At 39.3% G+C, this 19,031-nt stretch overlaps 3 protein-coding genes across 4 annotated transcripts; 1 reads left to right on the plus strand and 2 right to left on the minus strand.

The window, feature by feature from the left end:
- Positions 1–328: 328 nt before the first annotated feature.
- On the plus strand, positions 329–8,402 carry LOC106152715 (hydroxyacid-oxoacid transhydrogenase, mitochondrial). The gene is made up of 13 exons (XM_087019079.1): positions 329–473; positions 759–805; positions 1,119–1,174; positions 1,568–1,621; positions 1,828–1,982; positions 2,515–2,711; positions 3,087–3,164; positions 3,500–3,605; positions 4,126–4,377; positions 4,735–4,813; positions 5,639–5,735; positions 6,077–6,234; positions 6,792–8,402. Exons 1-13 carry the CDS (start codon positions 412–414, stop codon positions 6,873–6,875), a joined length of 1,425 nt encoding a protein of 474 aa, XP_086875205.1. The 5' UTR covers positions 329–411; the 3' UTR covers positions 6,876–8,402.
- A 176-nt stretch (positions 8,403–8,578) lies between these two features.
- Positions 8,579–12,322, minus strand: LOC106152706 (cocaine esterase). Its single transcript, XM_013526405.2, has 3 exons — positions 12,046–12,322; positions 9,305–10,685; positions 8,579–8,972 (listed from the first exon to the last, which is right to left on the minus strand). The coding sequence occupies exons 1-3, from the start codon at positions 12,185–12,187 to the stop codon at positions 8,678–8,680; spliced, it is 1,818 nt and encodes a 605-aa protein (XP_013381859.2). The 5' UTR covers positions 12,188–12,322; the 3' UTR covers positions 8,579–8,677.
- A 1,063-nt stretch (positions 12,323–13,385) lies between these two features.
- Positions 13,386–18,169, minus strand: LOC106152720 (fatty acyl-CoA hydrolase precursor, medium chain-like). Of its 2 annotated transcripts, none has more exons than XM_086994245.1 (3): positions 17,978–18,169; positions 15,397–16,756; positions 13,386–14,368 (listed from the first exon to the last, which is right to left on the minus strand). In XM_086994245.1, the coding sequence occupies exons 1-3, from the start codon at positions 18,117–18,119 to the stop codon at positions 14,092–14,094; spliced, it is 1,779 nt and encodes a 592-aa protein (XP_086850371.1). In that variant the 5' UTR covers positions 18,120–18,169; the 3' UTR covers positions 13,386–14,091. The 2 variants fall into 2 exon arrangements, with proteins under 2 accessions (XP_086850371.1, XP_086850370.1); XM_086994244.1 differs by lacking the exon at positions 17,978–18,169 and adding an exon at positions 17,838–17,895.
- Positions 18,170–19,031: the final 862 nt, after the last annotated feature.

Here is a 19,031-nt window from a genome sequence, read left to right on the forward strand (position 1 = left end):
CTTGCTTACATATGTATAAGCACTACAGCCAAAGCTCCCAAGCACACACAACTTATTTTTTTAATGAAACGAATAATCCAAATATATTTCCGCTTGCATTTTTTAAATTTTATTTATTTATTAATTTTATTATTATTATTATTTTTTTATATTTATTTATTTATTTATTTATTTATTTTTATTTTTATTTTTTTTTTGCATTACATTACTGGTCCTAACTTCTTAGTTTATAAATATAATTACATATTTGTGACAGGCCGGTCGTGGTCGATTTAAACACATGATCACTTTTTCTTCAAACAATACTTTCTATACGGGGGGGGAGGGGGTCTTCTTTTTGCTTGGAGATCGGAAAAGCCAAGCACTAGATGGCGCTACAGTACTAGCAAGTCGGGGATCGTCTTGGTAAATATGGCAACCTCCAGCGCAAGGGAATCTGTTCTTCATCTTCTGAGGGCGATTTCTGCAGCATCGTAAGCATAATTTCGATTTTTCTACCGAATTTGCAAGCCTTTTGCATTTCCTATTCATGTGCACTGCATGTCAACGATTTTTTTGTGCACTCCTATACTCTTTGTTAGGATAAACGTGCCCTACCTTTCGAACCTGTGTAAACTGTTACATAATAACGTTTATATAGCATAAAACTTTTAAGCCCACCCACCTAAAGCAGCTGAACAGCTGAACGATTGATTATAAATAGGAACCCTGTGCTTACCTGTATATGTGAACTGTGTGTATAAATTTTGCTTTTTCAGATGTAAATGTCCGGCCCACTCTCAGTCTCATTCGTTGGCTGTTGCAGGTCAGTCCCATTACTCTCTCTCTCTCTCTCTCTCTCAGTTGTGCATAAAAGGTTCAGCTTTAAATTTTGTCTGAACTCAGTTTTTAACTACCAAATTGCCACCATTCACTGTGCTAAAAATATTTTTCTTCCCTCAGATACAATTTTTTAAATAATATTAAATTTTTAGTATCAATAGAAATATATATAGTTGTTTAAAAAAGAAAATGAAAACTAAAATTCATTTTAATTTAATTAGTGATAATCGTTGTATCATTAGAAAATAATCAAGTGTCACAATTTATGCCATTTACAGATGTTCTTTTTTTTTAAGCTGGAAATAAAAAATGTATGGCCACAGGGGTAGAAAGCAAAGAATATGCATTTGAGGTAAGTAACAACAATACAATCAATATGCAGTAAAATGTTAAAATATAATTTAAACTTCATTGGTAGATAAAATGACTGTAGTTATTCATTCTAATAGGCTGAGTTTCTACATTTAAATTTGAAATCAAGTGAAAAATAATATTCAAAAATTAAAATGACTTGCGCTGAATGCTATCAGATAAACATATTAGCTCACCACCTTCTGGCATTGAGTAGAAAGCAGAAAAGCTGACGATTGTATGTTGGAAACAAGATGAGGCGTGTTAATCTGTTAATCTGATTGCATTCAGTGAGAGTCCACACACAGATGGATCAATCTACTAGTACGTAGATGATAGTTTCATTGGGAATAAGCTCAAAATCGCCCTAATTATCCGATTAAACATATTTCAGATGGCATGTTCAAATATCCGCTATGGAGAGGGGGTCACACAGGAAGTGGGAATGGTAAGTTAAAGAAGTCTAGAAGTTTTTATTTCTGCAGGACTTTTGAAGCATATTAAACTTTCATTGTAAAAGTAATAAAACTTTAGATGATCAGTTTTGTGTTTTTATATCAAGTAAAAGGCGTTGTAAATATTGTACTTGTTACAAAATGAATAAATAAATAAATAAATAAATAAATAAATAAATAAATAAATAAATACTTCCAGGACTTTGCCAACATGGGAGCTAAAAATGTCTGTGTTGTGACGGATCAGAATTTAGCCAAACTTCCGGTCATGCAGACAGTGACTGACGCCCTCCACAAATCCAAGGTCAACTTTCAGGTGTTTGACAGGGTGCGTGTTGAACCCACAGATAGCAGGTAAGGCAGGTGTGACGTGATTGTGATCAGCCCCTCATAACAGTCCCACAGTTTTTTTTCTATGTCACAAGTCTTTTAATGCATTTCAATATAGATAAACTTAACTCACAATGTGAAAAGGGCCTAAGGCCTAAAAAGTAAATCATGTTTTTAAGACAAGAAAAAATAAGACAAGGAATTTTTTTTTTCTGTACGAGTTTTAATTTTGATATATGTATGTTGAAATAGTCTGGTCAGTTTGGTTATGTTGTCTTATCACAAAGTAATATTTTTATTATAATCAAAGATATGTTTCAATGTCAGTCTAACATCTACAGTTTGCAATAACATCACTACACTACATGCCATTTGAGTGACCAGATATCCAGAACTGTTGCTACTGCCCCCCCCCCCCCCCCCCCCCACACACACACACACACACACACCAAGCAACACTCTCGTTGTTCTGTGCTTCATTAAATAAACTAGGTATCACTGCACTTGGTAATCCTTTAGTTAACACTCACTGTAATAAAAACTTCATACTCTTCAGCTTACAGATGGCCATAGACTTTGCCAGGGCTGGCAATTTTGATGCTTTCTTAGCAGTGGGAGGAGGATCCGTGATAGATACCTGTAAAACGGCAAACCTGTACGCCTGCAAACCAGACTCGGAGTTCCTAGACTATGTGAACGCTCCTGTTGGGAAGGGGCTGCCCGTGAGGCACACCTTGAAGCCACTTATTGCAGGTACTTATATGTTATGTGTACGGATATACTGGTGAACATATACAAACTTAATGTATATGTGTTCACAAGGCACACATTTACATGCCATTTTTTTATGTACAAAAAACATTTTGTCTTTTTAGCACTGATTTTCTCTACAGTTATTGTTTAGGTAAGAATTTCATCAGCTTTGTTATGTTATAAGGTAATTTTTTCTTCAATCAACAGCTAATATTGAACTTGTTTACCAGCTGTTGATTGAAGAAAAAAAAACTTTATTTTTAATTATAATTTGGTTATTTTGATTATGAGTAAGTGACAATACTTTTTGTGCATCAATGGGAATGTTGGAATAAGATCATTTTTGGACCATGATGTTTTTAAAATTACTTTTAGTGCCCACTACTGCTGGAACTGGCAGTGAGACCACTGGGGTGGCCATCTTTGATTACGAACCTCTGAAGGCTAAGACAGGTATGATTTAGAGCAACATTTATAAGACAAAAAACAAAAGTGTTCAGAATCAGATGCCAGTTTGACATGTGCAAAAACCATTTTCATTGAGAACATATTTTCTTAAAAGAATTAAATTATGGTACTTTATGCCTTAAAGTTTCATGAATATTGTATAGATTTAAGACTCAAGAATGTATTACAATTATTATTATTACAATTATTATTATAATTTGAGTTATCATCATTTGTCTTCTTCTTTTTATTATTATTATTATTATTATTATTACAAATACTATTGCTGTTGTTGTTGTTGTTGTGCTGCTGTTGTTATTAGTACCATATGTTAATTCCAGGCATTGCTAACAGAGTATTACGTCCACTGCTGGGTATTGTAGACCCCCTCCATGCTCTGACTATGCCAGAGAGAGTGGCAGCTAACAGTGGCTTTGATGTACTCTGGTCAGTATGCTGTGTTAAAGACACCATGTGTCAACCAATAACTTTCATAGTCAATGTATGAAGCTTATTACCAGATTAATCCAAGGCTCACTGCAGATAAGTACAAGACTGAGGTCATGATTTCGTACATAAATTTTGAAAATAATATTTGTACACTGTACACAATGCTCCCAGTGACTGGAACTTCTTGTGTGTGTGTGTGTGTGTGTGTGTGTGTGTGTGTGTGTGTGTGTGTGTGTGTGCGCGCATGCATATAAATATGATAATTTGTCACCTCATTAACACAAAAGAAAGCACAAGTAAAGGACAAACACGAGTATAGTGATCGAAATTTGGCTGTTGACTGCTGCTTTTATTGAAAGGTCCTAGTAAAAGAAATGGTGTAAGGTAATTGTGTACCATTAAATAATGTTGAGTAATAAAAAATTACATAATGTTTTAGCATAAATAGTAAATATCTCCCCTACATATAATCTCAGCTAGATTTCTAATAATTATTAGCATCATAAACTCATTTCAGCCATGCTTTAGAGTCCTACACTGCCATTCCCTTCAATGAGCGCACTCCGCGGCCAGAGAATCCCATTCTGAGGCCAGCGTACCAGGGCAGTAACCCCATTAGTGACCTGTGGTCACTTCACGCTCTCAGAATTGTTGCCAAGTACTTCAGGAGAGCAGTCAAGGACAACACCGACAAAGAGGCGAGGTCGGCCATGCATCTGGCCAGTGCCTATGCTGGGATTGGTTTTGGAAATGCTGGGGTGCACTTATGGTATGTGTACGGTAATAGCTCATAAATTTCAAACATTTTGCTTTAAATATTTTCCTTTTTTAAGTTGTTACTTAGAATTGAATTGAAAAGCATATCTCAAGAATAGGTTTTCTGTTCATTTGACAAGGACAAATGTCATGTGAGAGAGAAGGCTTCTCTTTCCGCCAATGATAATCTAGTGAACAAAATAATTTGGTAATTGTATTAAGAATCTGTTTCCTTTAAGACAAAAATGGCCATCAACAAAACATACTTGAGGGAAAATTCATTCTCTTATATAGTAATCCAAGGGAAAAATTCATGAGAGAAAAAAAACATAATAATAATAATATAATAATTAATAATTATCTTTTCCAGCCACGGCATGTCGTACCCCATAGCTGGACTTGTCAAGCAGTACAGGGCTAAGCAGTATGCAGTAGACCATCCCCTTGTGGTAAGCACTAGTACATCAGTGAAAGTTTTCAGGATTATGTCATCAGTTTTACTGTTAGTCTAAATTCAGTGAGAAATTTGGACTTATCTCAACGGGTTTCCTTAAACTGCCTATTCTCAAACTGCCCAGTCTCACAGACACCATAGGTCTACATGGATCAGTCAACTCTAAATGACATGCTTCCTCTTGTTTCCAACATTCTACTATAATCACCATCTTTGCTGTATTCCTCTTTACACCAGGAGGAGGAGTGTTATTCAGTTAAGTTGATTGCATTCAGCAAGAGTCCCCACAGAGTTGGGTCCATCCTTGTAGACTGATGCTGTCAATGGGAATGGGGCCTTAGAGACCATTCCTAGAGACTATCGTACCAACTTTGGATCGAACTATATCCAAGGGGATTCTCACTTAATTGCTATCAAGTTAAGCAGCTTAGATGTCTGCCATGTCTACTTAAGCTGCCAGGGGGTACTTAACCATTGTTTAGCAGCTTCAGTAGGCGACATCTAAGCTGTTTATCCTAAAAACAATTTAGCAAGAAACCCCTTGGAGATGAGTTGATCCAGTTAGATCAATCTAGGCATGAGAACCCAGTCTTAGAGTGCATTCCCAGAGATTTAGATCAATCCATCTGGATCGACCTAACTCCCTGGGGGTTCGTGCTAAATTGCAGTCAGCCTAGCATGCACAACAGTTAATTACCCCCTTACAGCTTTTAGTAGGCGGGACAGCTAAGCTGACAGTAATCTAGTGAGACTCCCCACAGGGATAAATCAATCTAAAATCTGTGGGAATGGGGTCTTATACTATCAATTTTCATTTCAGCCCCATGGTTTATCTGTAGTGCTCACTGCTCCGGCCGTTTTCCAGTTTTGTGCTCCAATGTGTCCAGAGAGACATATAGAGGCCGCAGGGATATTGGGTAGGGAACCTCTATTTTCTTCACTGATGAGACTTTTCCAACTTTTGTGGGAATTTTGACTTCTTCAGGGTCATTTAGGTCATTCCTGTCAATGGTGTAAATCTGGTGAATAGTGTAAATTCTACTTTAAATAATTTAAATAATATGTTGTTTTTCAGTGAGGACTGGTCTCATGCCTGTTTCTTACTAAAAATATATTAACAGCTCATCGACTTGTTCAGTCAAAACATTATTATAAACAATTCTCATTAGTTATGTCAGACTTGACACATTTTATATCATAAATACAGCCACTCTTAACTCTAAAGTTTCTTTCTCACTTAACATATATATCATAACAGGTGCTGATATTACCAATGTGAAGAAAGAAGACGCTGGTCGTGTCTTAGCAGATGTTCTCCGTCAGATCATGCATGACCTAGATGTTGACGATGGACTGAACTCCATTGGTTTCACCTCTGAGGATATCCCTGCTTTGGTCAAAGGAACACTGCCACAGGTGAGACAGAGGGAAAAGAGTTGTCTGCCTGCTCCAAAAAAGGCATGGAGTGGGTTTCCATTATTGGTTGTATTTTGTTATTGTACCACCAGCGTTAGCGCTGGCGGTACACATGGTTTTAGTCCTGTCCAGATCGTTCCGCCGGCTCTGCCGACAAGTCATCGTTACTGCTTCTCCTCCTAGACGGTAAGGGCCTCCATACCCACCTCTTGTTTTATCATGTCACAGGCAGTTATGTGATTTCTCTTTGACAAAAATTGACCAAGTGCCATATTTTGTTTTCTGGAAAAGCAGTGTTTCTCTTGATTATATGTGAAAAGAAATTCTGACTCACTGCATGCATGATTGCAGAGTTTGACATAGTATGTCAGTAAGTGAGGGTGTGTCAGATTGGCAAAATGGACAAAGTTGGCGAGTGTGCTGTCACACCTAACACACCACTGTCACAACTAACACACCACTGTCACACTACACACACACCACTGTCACAACTAACACATTCTCACATGTTTTGCTATCCTCATTGTTCTGACATTTATTTTTTCCTTTTGTTACAGCATCGTGTGACTAAACTGGCCCCAAGACCTCAGACGGAGGAGGACTTAGCTATGCTGTTTGAGAAAGCCATGAAGCTGTATTAGCTCGGAGTGTTAGAAATTAAAAATTAATTTGGAAATTTCTGCTGGCTTAAATTGCTCAGTGTGTAGGGTAAAATTACTTAAAATTATTTTAAAAATAGCTGAGGAAAATTCAGTTTTGCAAATTTAAAGTTACTTTTCTTTAATATTGAATTAAAGAATGGAACAGTGTCTGACTCAATGAGAACATTATAAGGAATACAGCAGGTGTGTTTAAGTAGACACAATATATTGTGATATATTACCTCAAGAATGCAATATTATTTTCTTGGAGATTTTATAATTAACATAAATCAATGAATTTAATGAAAAATAATTCATATATTTTTTAGAATGATTAAGCCATTATCTAATATTTGATGGGTCTCTTCCAAATCTATTTTTATGATTAAATAGAGAACATTACATGAATCAAGGTTAGTGTCATCTTTTTGGGAAAAGTTCAAAGCAAAACAACATTTCAGTAATCTAAACCGAATCACTTTTTGTGAACTCTCGCACAAAATTGACTTTTTTTCTGCATATCTTTTATAACTTCCAAACAAGCTATATCTGACTTAGCCATACAACTTGTGTGTGTGTATAATCAATGTATTTTTTATATTTTTAAGCAATAAGTATTATATTGAAGAACATTTTAATGTACAGACACAGCAGGTGTCTGTACATGCTGCCCTCATCTGCATCTGTCTGTCTGTCTGTCTTGCTGGAGTCGTACATTTCCCTTTACTGCAATATCCTTGTTATACCATTCTCTAGGGCTGTGTTTATGTTAAAACTTATTGGTGCAGCAGGATCGATCTCAGTAGAGATTCTTGCTGAGGCGTAGTCATTGTAATCAGTTTAATTGTCTGGCATGCCCCTCGTAACTTAAAGTATTTTGTGTTGCATGATGTTGTTCATGTTGCTTTGCTGGGGGGGGGGTGCCAAATAATTTAGCTGATTCCATTAACTGCATCTTAGCAAAAAACAATTCTGAGGTAGATGGACTGATCTTCTAATCTGAACGCAGCCTAGAACTGTAACACCCAGAGTTTGTATATTGCTTTCCTATTTCATCATATTTGATGTATAAGAGACCATTCCCAGACCCTATTATACTAACTTTGGATCGAACTATCTCCAAGGGGATTCTCGCGTAATTGCAATAACTTAAGCGGCTTAGATGTCTGTTATGCCTACTGAAGCTGCTAGGGGATAAGTAACTGTGGTTTAGCAGCTTCAGTAGGCGTGCCAGACATCTAAGCCACTTCAGCTGATAGCAATTTAGCGAGAAACCCAGTGGAGGTGGACCGATTAGATCGATCTAGGGATGGGAACCCAGTGTAAACTGATATGTTGTCTGTACATCTGTCAGCATTGGCTGGCTTGCTATAACATTGTTCAGAGCTACGGGATGTAGTAATATGCATTTTATACAACGTGATTAAAGGTGCTTTGAAATGATAATTTGATAATAAATATATATACTTATATCAGATTGTTGAGAAAATGCCAATGAGTATTTAATAAAATATTTATATACGGAAATGCCTTGTTTGCAGAAATGTTTTAAGTTATCATATTTTTTGTGATAGAATCATGGAACTCCGTCAGATTGCTTGAGATACATAAAGGCCTATCATTTAGGACATGAAAAAGACACGTTTTTCCTTTACATAACGACGACTGAGCTTTCGAATTTTGGGGAAAAATGTTGACATGCATTTCTAGGCGTCATACCAATTCATATTCATATCCGTACTAAGCATGATACATTAAAATTGAAACTAAAACTTAAAATTCAGAAATATCAATTCGAACATCTAGGCATATCTTATAAGCCGCTTGAAATACTGTCGTCTCAGGAACCGAGGGGTTTGGTACCTTCTCGTACCTATCCCGAAGCATGGTTTAGACTTTGAAACACGTGCTGCCGCTGCCAAATCGGCATCTTTACCAACTTTCACTATCGCTGGGAAAACCTCGGTTGCAAACAGATACTGGCGCTCCCTATCGAATGTTTCCACGGTGATGGGCGTGTCCAGATTGATGAATTGTCTGGAAGACGCTGTGTATTCTGGCCACTGGACGCTGACCGGGTCACCAACATTTGGGTCACTGAAACAAGACGAGTGTTTAGAAAAGTTAAAGAAAATTGTCAAAATTGCCATGGAGATAGCCCACTACGGACGAGACGCCATTAAAACGATATACCAGTCTAATGACGCCAAAATGAAATCATCAAATCGTAATGACATTATGCGCATGGCGGGAACATTTGACCTCAATTACGTAAATGATCCAAACATCTATTAAAATCGTTTGAACTGAATTAACATTCCAAAGGATCTCCCTTCCAACAAATTGTATAGCAATTGTCAATATTGTTTATATTTTGTATTTTGCTTGAGATGTGAAATATATTAAAGAAGTTTAACGTTTGTCCTTACCCGTTCTTTGCAAAGTTAGCAATATATCTCCTGACAGCCCTAGAAAGCTCCAACTCCTGCGCCGTCAAATTATACACATTTCGGTGTTCCTCAAACACTCCGTAATAAACAATAGCAGAATCAAAATGTTCGGCGCGTACAAAGGGCGCCTTAGGATAGTAAGAAGACGGGTAGCCAAGACGAACTGAAAGCATGTATTTGTACGTCGTGGCACCTCCCGCCTCGTTCAGTCTCGCCGACTCCTCTGCCGGCATGCCGAAGAGAAGGTCCGTGGTCAGCTGTGTCGCCCGGATAAGGAGCGCTGCTGGATCCATGGGGTCTGCCATTAGACCGTACTCGTGAAGCGACGCCCTGGCCACGGCATTCGGCGCGCTTTCCGTGCTAAAGCCAAACGCTAGCGTAGAATAGGCTTGAAGCAGGGACCGTTGTGTAGCGACTGTGGGGGGATTTCCCGCAAAGGGAAGGGAGTAGATGCTGCCATCATGGGAGGTGGAGCCCACCATGTATCGTAGCCCGGATGTCACGTTTTCTCTCAAGAGATCTCGTGGATGCTTTGGGAGGAATATCCCGTCTATGACTGGTCGCCAATTTGTCGATTCCCGAATTCCTTGTTCCGGAATATTCACCAAATCGTTCACATCCTTACCGCGAAGGCAGCGAAGCCTTGCCCTCGTATTCGCCATTCCACATCCCACTCTTTTTGCATACTCTGTGCTGATATTCATAGATTCTGCTAGACTCCAAGAGACCAACGATGACCCGCTTGCTGATATCCCTCCCTGCACCAAACCTCGATTCAGTGGAGAAACCAACTGGAAATCAACCGACGCTCCTCCTGCCGAGCCACCGATTAGAGTTATACGATTGGGGTCACCGCCAAACGCCTCAGCATTCTCCCGCACCCATTTAATAGCCCAGTGCTGGTCGTGGAGACCGTAGTTGCCTCTGGCGTCGTTCGTACCCGTGCTGAAGAAGCCCAGAAACCCCAGCCTGTAGTTGGCGTTCACGAAGATGACCCCACCCTCCAGAGAGAGAAGATCCCCATTGTAAGCTGCGGCAGAGCCTGAGTAAAATCCGCCGTCGTGGATATTTAAGAGGATAGCGAGAGAAGCATTAGTTGCACGCAGATAGTCCACGCCGCGTGGCACGTACACGTTTAGAAACAGACAATCCTCGTCTCGTGTTATGTCGGTGATCGTGCGCCCGAAGTTGACGTAGCGCGAAATCCCACCGTCAGTCTGCGGACAGTGCGGACCGAATTGTTTGGCCTCTCTAACAGCATCTCCCCATCCGGGATGTCTTTCGGGATTGGCGAACCTAAGTCTTCCCACGGGTGGCTTTACGTACGGTATCCCACGAAAGCGGTCCACTATGCCTGAGACTTGAAAGATAAGAAGCAAAGCTCAGACTTTTTTGTATGTTTATAATGACACTTTTTGCTCGCTTACATCAGTTTGTTTGTGTGTGTGAGTGTGAGTCAATATGCACTGTTTCTGTGTAATGTTTTTTTTTCTACTTATATGAAAAGCTTCTTAGACGCCTCTGTGATATTGTATTGTGTGTGTGTTGGTTGAGTAATTCTTAAAAATATGTAATAAAGACAAGTTTTACATTTAAAAATGATGAAAATTAATAAATAAATAAAATACTTAAAACTATTTCCAAGTTTACTTATTTTAAAGATCACAAACTGTTCCGTTCTGTGCTAGCCCTTGTACACTACAATGGGTAGTCCGTCATAAATGCAGTCCAGCAAAAATATGCACATACAAAATCTGTATATAGAGCTCAATATGTATACAGCACCCGCTCCGTGCACCTTTTCATAATTATCCCTCGGAGCTGTCTGATGCTGCAGGGATGAATGTGAGGAGAATAAATACTGTCCTACACCCATATGTACTGATTTATTGTCAATAATGTGCCAGAGAGTAAGAAAAAAGATCCGGTTTCGAAATAGACAGTCATGAATAGGCCTATATATACTTACTTAGTCGTATCGTTTGTGTCCCCATGTAGGAGAGATTAGAGTCTGGCGCACAGGTACAAATGCAGGTGTTCTCTCTCTCTCTCTCTCTCTCTCTCTCTCTCTCTCTCTCACTCACTCACACACACACACACACACACACACACACACACACACTGCCATCATATAAACGCAGAATTCACCTTGATCCCTACAATCTTTATGTACTCCAGCTTCCATGCACATACACACACACGTTTGCGCACTCTCTTTATGGCTAACCTAACTCGCGTACACTCACAAACACGCTCTACATAATCTTTCCTGGTTGACCAGTATGTTCGGGCCACATGATTAAGAAGCGCTGTCATGGGAGCTTGCTCATTTGTATTTATACTTGGAAATAAGTCATTTGGCGCTTTTAGAAAGTTCAAAGTTGGGATCACTGTACCTGCTTTTTAAAAATCATTCAATACAAATAGGCTTCACAGTAGCATACCGGGTACTTCTCATTCTGACGTTGAACGCCCTTTATTTTACTCGACAGATACGGTATTCTATTCAAGAACCCAGCTGAGTATTGACAATTATTTATGCCAAAATTTTAGCTGGACCGCAGAGCAAAACTGTCGAGAACTATCTAGATACATAAATTCAAATATCTAGTGAAAATCAATCTGGGGCCCTGGTAGAATGTACAGAGAAGGTACATAGCCTATTATGAAATATACACATTGTAACTTCTATAATGTTGATAAAGACGTTATAGACTTACCGGGACCAATTTTCACATTAACTCTTTCTCCTACAATCTTCCCTAGGTTTGTTTTTACCACTGGCGTATCCAAACACAGAACGGCTTGTGTTGTCACCAACATATAGCAGCAGACGCTGAAAATAACAGGGTTGTTCCCCATCTTCGGCCCGCAGCAAGGTCCTCTGAACCGTACTGACGGGGTGCGCAGTGCAGCGACGAAAAAATGCTGCAGTATGGTCTGTCACGCACGTCAAAGCCACGTATTATAGAGAGAAATAAATGTCAGTCCGTTATTTAAATTGTGCTTTCATAGGAGAAAGCTGTATAAAAGAAAATATGGGTACTTTGTCACGTTAATATAATGTTACACTGAAGTCGTTTAATTCTAGCGGTCGGGTAATTGTCACCGCATGGGTAGTTTGATGGTATTTAGTGCCTATCAAATTTAAATAATATGATGGTGTAGAAGGTGACATCGTTTCCAGGCCCGTAGCCAGCAATTTCAAGAGGGGGGTTCTTTTCCTGAAAAAGTGGACCTTTTACCATAAAATCTTTGTGTACCTATATCAAATTTTACCCAGAGTGGACCTTTTCCAGCAAAAAGGGCGGTTCTTTCGAACCCCCCTAGCCCCCCCCTCCCCCCGGCTAAGGGGCCTGGTTTCGATCTGATACTTGAAGACACGTGTTGTTCTGCTTATTCCCCTATTCCATTACGAATTACAAGAACCACCAGGAATTGACAAATCACGGGCTTAGTTTAATCGTGACAATTTTTTTCAGCTTTAAACTGATTTTTGTTTATTCTCGGTCTGTACCTGCAATTCTTGAGAGATCGTGAAATCGGTACAAACGTTCCGAACCGGGCTTCGATTTATCAACCAGTTGATGTTCATACTCCTGTTCTAGGGCCAGTACTATAGCTTCTTATATGTTGAAGATCCAATTTGGAAATGAAGCTGAAGCAGGGACAAGATTTCTACCAGTAATCTGCACAATTCCACGATTCCTCACTAGTTCTAAATTTTATGAATTCCTCGCGGTTTGTGGAATTCGTAGTCGGTGTGGAGTAGGGGCATTAGTGAAGTTTTTTATGACATATTTAACACGTTTTCTCAGAATACGGTTTCAATATCAATATGCTCTAAATATTTATATAATTTTAGTATTTCAGTGTAGTCATTTTCAAATTGATTTATCACCATGTGTTAATATGACTAATTGAAATATTTCTATTGTACATAAATATTCTGCTCCTATTTACAATTTACGGTTGCTGCTCTTTCTAATAAAATAGATACCCGACCCTTCGGATTTTTGTTTAGGAAAAAGTTTGAGTAAACTGAATAGCTAACAAATACTTTCATTAAAATGATAACAGCATTTATTCATGGCAATTAAAACAGTTAGATTATACAAGGCAATAAAAGACTATAAAATGTAAAAATGTAAAACAGCAAGAAATCTTTTATAAGTTACATGAAAAATATATATAAATTTGTTTAAATGCAAATTGTAAGAAAAAAGTACACTGATATCAAAAAAAAGCTTTGTGGCACTTTGCTTACTTCAATTATTCGAAACCGTCACAAAAGAAAAAAGGCCTCCAATTACGAAATCTTTGTATCAGTTTGATTGTAGATGGAAGACTTAGATAACAATCTGCAGTACAATAATTAGGTTACAATATAAAACATGTACAAATATAAATCAAATCAAAGACAACAATAAATACGTGTAGATATCATCAACGTAAAATTCTGAAAAAAGACAAAACAGTTGGCTTGAATTCAATACGCTTCTTTCCATTGCCATCAGTAGTAATTCCTTCAATGTTTGCAGTCGTGTCGCATGCCAATAGATTGTTTATGTAGACCTTGTTCTAAGCAACCTGATTACGACTGAAAAAAATGAATGCACGGTTCTTGTTCGTATTAACCTGTTGAACCATTGGAAATACAGGCGCAATTGTGCTGTGGATGAGATACCATCCGGACATACTTCACTTTCATTTGAAAACAAATCGTTAGCGCCAGATATTAAAATAACATTTAGATAATTAAACACTTAAATAAAACGGTGTTCACCGATAAGGGACCTTGGAGATCTTCCTTTTTTCGAGCCTTTTGTCCCGCGTTTCTTTCCTTTTAGAGCAAGTGCAAGAGCCTCGTCGACCTCTTTTCCCACTTTAACTATTGCTGGTAGCACCTCAGTGACAAACAGATACTGGCGCTCCCTATCGAATGTTTCCACGGTGGTGGGCGTGTCCAGGTTGATGAATTGTGTGGAAGACGCCGTGTATTCCGGCCATTTGACACTGACCGGGTCACCATCATTTGGGTCACTGAAAGAATAAATTATAATATCAAAACATTAAGAACACGAAAAGCACTTAAGAGAGCGCAGACCTCCGCCAAGGAACCTGCAGTGATAAATTGTGGTAGTTGAGAGCACATCCATTGCAACATGTCAAGGTTATTGGCCCTATCTCGCAATGGTGGAGAATCCTGTAAAACTTCTTGGGTTCAGATTGTGAACCTGATCTTGAATCACCACCAAAATCTCCTCATTTTTATATCAGTCAATTTGTGACTTACCCTGAAAATTTCATTAAAATTCATTGAGAAGTTATTGTGTTAGGCTGGTGACGTTCTTATACAGACAAAGACACAAACGGAGATGGAAACATGACCTTGGCGGAGATAATTAACAAAATACAAACGGCGTAGTGTCCTGGAGGATACTTTAGAAGTAGAATATTTAGATTAGCTACATCTCTGAAATTTAAAGGAAAAACAACTCTTCAAATGAGATTCAAAATTTCACAGTAAATACATTATAAACAACACATAGAAAATTATATATAGGCCTATGCCATTTCACCTCCAAAACAGCGGTTATTCCAAAACTTATGCCTTCCATCAGACCATGTGGACCTTTTAAGATGGCTTCCTTCCCTAGTAATATCTTGAGAAATTATTGAAAAAAACAAAAAAACAAAAACAATTGGCTAAATTGGGATGTCGGAATGGATTCATAATTAGCCATTGGTAAGTATGTGGACATCATATAGTTTACCCAAGGAAAATCTGTTTTATGGCAAAATGAAGAGTTGCTCTTCCTGATATGCAGACAGAATATGCCGATGTGTAATGCCAATACCCTCTACCAGGGCCGCAGTTATTATTGTAAACCAAAATGACTGTCTTTTTATCTAAAGACATATCTGTGAATATATGTGGAGAATCAATTTGTCGCCCTGGTAGGGGGTATAATGCCAATACGTTTTCAAGTGGACTGTTATGTTTTAACATCATTATTCTGCCTTTTAATAAACAGTTGACTTTATATTGGAAACGCATTGGCCCTTACCCATTCTTAGCAAAGTTGGCAATGTAGCGCCTGATGCTTCTACTAAGTTCCCATTCCTCGGCAGTCAAATTGTATATCTCGGGGTGTTCCTCAAAAATTCCAAAGAACGGAATAGCTGTATCAAAATGTTCAGCGCGTATAAAAGGAGCTTTTGGAAAGTAAGAGGTCGGGTAGCCCAGTCGGACAGACAATGTGTATCTGTAAGTCGTAGCGCCCCCTACATCGTTCCGCCTCGCCGACTCTTCTGCGGGCATTTCGAAGAGAAAGTCGGTGTTCTGTTGCGTCGCCTGAGTCAGAAGATCCAGTGCTTTCATTGGGTCTTGAATTAGCCCGTATTCACTAAGTATCGACCTGGCAAAAGCGATTGCCGCGCTTTCCGTGGAAAATTCATATTCCTCAAAGGCAAAGTTTTTAGCTAAAAGCAGTTGCCTGGCAACTGTAGGGGGAGTCCCCGCCAAGGGTAGGGAGTAGATGCTGCCGTCATGGGAAGTGGCGCCAACCATGTATCGGAGCCCGGATGTCACATTTTCTCTCAAGAGATCCCGTGGATCTTTTGGTAGGAAGTGTCCGTCTATCATTGGTCGCCAATCTATTCCAAGTTGAGCCAATTCGTGAGCGTCCTTACTTCGGAGGCAGCGAAGTCTTGTCTTAGGCTTTGACATTCCACATCCTGCACTTTTGGCTTGTTTCAGACTGAAGTTTAAAGATCTGGCCAGAGACCAGGGCGCAAAGACTGTTCCACTAGCTGATATTCCTCCCTGTATCAAACCTCGATTCAAGGGTGAAATCATCTGTAAATCCACCGATGCTGCTCCCGCAGAAATGCCACTTATGGTTATGCGACTGGGGTCTCCGCCAAACGCCTCAGCATTCTCCCGTACCCATTTAATAGCCCAGTGCTGGTCGTGGAGACCGTAGTTGCCTTTTGCCTCGTCAGTCCCCGTACTGAAAAAGCCCAGAAACCCCAGCCTGTAGTTAAAACTGACCATAATAACGTCACCCTCGAGTGCGAGGATATCCCCATTGTACGTGGCAGAAGATCCCGCTGAAAATCTGCCTCCGTGGATGAATATGATGATGGCGAGAGACGCATTAGTCTTCCTTAAAACGTCCACACCGCGTGGCACGTACACGTTCAAAAACAGGCAATCTTCGTCACGCCTGATGTCGGTGATTGTCTTACCTAGATGAACGTACGGTAGAAGCCTGCTGTCGGGCTGAGGGCAGTGCGGACCGAATTGTTTGGCCTCTCTCACTGTATCCCCCCAGCCGGAATGTGGCTCGGGATTGGCGAACCGAAGTCTTCCCACGGGCGGTTTTACGTACGGTATCCCACGAAAGCGGTCCACTATGCCTGAAACTGTGGTGGATAACCACTTTAGGAGCATGTAAATAAGCATTTTATATAGGTTGCAACTACCTCAATCCGACACATTTATTTAACAACAATTATAAATAAAGTTGGTTTGTTGTAGGAAACAGTCCCACCAATTTTTAGAAGGTTCGCAGTCAATAACGTAGTGCTCGCAACAATTATGTTTACCATACCAACATGAAATTGCAGTTAAAGTCGTAAATTAAAAAATATGCAGCTCCAAGTTAAACCCAGTTATTTCGTTTATAAGACCCGAACATACATACAAGGAGGTCGTTTGTACTACCCGTGTTACTAACTTAGACGCTGATTGTTTCTGGACTGGTGGAAAGGAAAAGGATGACGTACACCTTATGAAGACCAGCTATACCCCCCCACCCAAAAAAAAGTGTCCCCCCCCCTCCCCCCACACACACACCCATGCAGCCCACAATTCTAACGGTTAATACACCTGGGATTAATTAATACCTCGTACATTAAAACATTCCTCTTTTTTATCCGTCTCAGTAGTTCAATTCCCTCCTCCCCCCTCCCCCGAAAGAGTGAGTGAGCGATGTGCTGCTGGTGATACGCGTCATATTCAAGTTCAAGTGGGAAAAGAGGTCTGATGGCGAACTGTTGTACAAGGTCATTGCCTACATTTAAAGAAATGTGCCTCAGAAAAGGGAAAGAGGAATTAATCGTCAAATCTGTTGAATTAAAATGCAGTAAAAGCCGTTTACATTTTTCATTGTGTTTGGCAAAAAAAAAAAAAAGAACATCAAGAAAGCCCCTATCCCCCCCCCCCCCCGAAAATATTTTAAAAAGAAAGAAAAGAAGAAATTCCTTGAAACTTGGAATTTCTTTTCCTGACCTTTTGACCTACTTTTCGTATACGTGCAAACCGCATTGCGCTTAGAGCTGATGGCGGTTAATTTTAAAGGCATGGCATACTCACGGGAAAGAAACGTGGGGGCGTTGGGTTCATGCAGCAAAGTTATGAAAGCTGTACATCTTAATTGACATTGACAGTAGTTGAACATGCAAATAGCATGTTATTTTAACTTTTTGGACATTTATTCTTTACCTTTTTTTCTCCACTGCTCCGCTATAGTGTTTGAAAAGTTCATTTCGCCGTCCACTACTGAATCTGGTCACTCTAAACCGCAATTTAAACGAAGCCCATTCAGCACCCTTATACCAGTACGCAGACATTCTAAAACTTACCATTACCAGTATCTACATCAACTCTTTCTCCAACAATCTTTCCAAGAGTTGTTTCCACTGGTGGAGTATCCGTGCACGAAATTGCTTCTAACATAAGTAAAACGTACCAACAAACGGTGAAAATTGTATCAAACCCTGCCATTTTAGGAACACACTGCTGCAGTCTCTCAAAGTCTACTGAAATCCGTGGGCCGAACAGCACCTCCCGGGACAATTAGTTCAATCAAACATCCAGTCAGATGCGGGGAATGGTGTGATGCGCTGAGTGAACTTTACTCACCTTATTCCTCGACTGTCTATGTTATGCAACCGGTATATAGCAATCACGTGACCGGTTAGCGCCCAGTTTGTCTTCCAAAGACGACGTAATTTACACAAAGATATTGACATAACATAACATAACATAACATAACATAACATAATTTTATTTCACGTCAGTTTTCCAACAAGCACAACACTAGCCATAGCAGGCTAATATCACCGACAGAATGAAATAAATTAATGTGAAGTACTATAATAGTGATATAAAATTTAAATAAATAGAGGCTACCTGAGATTTAAAACCAGAATGCCTTTTAGGCTATACATTTGCACACAATTCACATTTCCAGTTTGACAATTGAAAAATATCATGTATGATGAATGAAAAACTATTCTTACCAGATTTATGTAATTTACCATTATTCCTATCTAGTCCACATGGTTACTTTACGTCAATGTTACTCAGATCTTTACTCACATCATTTATGTCAATGACAATATTCTCACCTGATGTCTCCACTTAAGCCTTTAGATGGGTAACTGCCTTATCATGTTCGTTGAATTAATCTACATTATCAAACCTTGCATAAAAGGTTGCTATACTTTTTAACGCAACCATCATAATAGATCAACTTCGTCAATATAATGTATATAATGTACCAGTACATATCGTTTATGGATATCAGCTTTTCTTACATATAGACGTGAACATGTTAAAACCGCACATGAATTGTCTCCCAATATAACCATAAATTCTGGCATCTCCTGCCCCCCCCCCCCCCCTCCCGGGTGG

This window comes from Lingula anatina, chromosome 8, assembly GCF_051362555.1.
Source record: "Lingula anatina isolate TDL-2025a chromosome 8, LinAna3.0, whole genome shotgun sequence".
NCBI lineage: Eukaryota > Metazoa > Brachiopoda > Lingulata > Lingulida > Lingulidae > Lingula > Lingula anatina.

What these genes read in the sequence shown, in the direction of transcription:
- LOC106152706 (XM_013526405.2), bottom strand. Translation starts at nt 12,187, where the DNA reads ATGGGGAACAACCCTGTTATTTTCAGCGTCTGCTGCTATATGTTGGTG. An exon ending in TAATGTGAAAATTGGTCCCG is followed by an intron (nt 10,686 to 12,045) that starts GTAAGTCTATAA and finishes TTATCTTTCAAG; the next exon opens with TCTCAGGCATAGTGGACCGC. An exon ending in GCTAACTTTGCAAAGAACGG is followed by an intron (nt 8,973 to 9,304) that starts GTAAGGACAAAC and finishes GTCTTGTTTCAG; the next exon opens with TGACCCAAATGTTGGTGACC.
- LOC106152720 (XM_086994245.1), bottom strand. Translation starts at nt 18,119, where the DNA reads ATGGCAGGGTTTGATACAATTTTCACCGTTTGTTGGTACGTTTTACTT. An exon ending in TGATGTAGATACTGGTAATG is followed by an intron (nt 16,757 to 17,977) that starts GTAAGTTTTAGA and finishes TATCCACCACAG; the next exon opens with TTTCAGGCATAGTGGACCGC. An exon ending in GCCAACTTTGCTAAGAATGG is followed by an intron (nt 14,369 to 15,396) that starts GTAAGGGCCAAT and finishes TTATTCTTTCAG; the next exon opens with TGACCCAAATGATGGTGACC.
- LOC106152715 (XM_087019079.1), top strand. Translation starts at nt 412, where the DNA reads ATGGCAACCTCCAGCGCAAGGGAATCTGTTCTTCATCTTCTGAGGGCG. An exon ending in TCACACAGGAAGTGGGAATG is followed by an intron (nt 1,622 to 1,827) that starts GTAAGTTAAAGA and finishes AAATACTTCCAG; the next exon opens with GACTTTGCCAACATGGGAGC. An exon ending in ACCTCTGAAGGCTAAGACAG is followed by an intron (nt 3,165 to 3,499) that starts GTATGATTTAGA and finishes TGTTAATTCCAG; the next exon opens with GCATTGCTAACAGAGTATTA.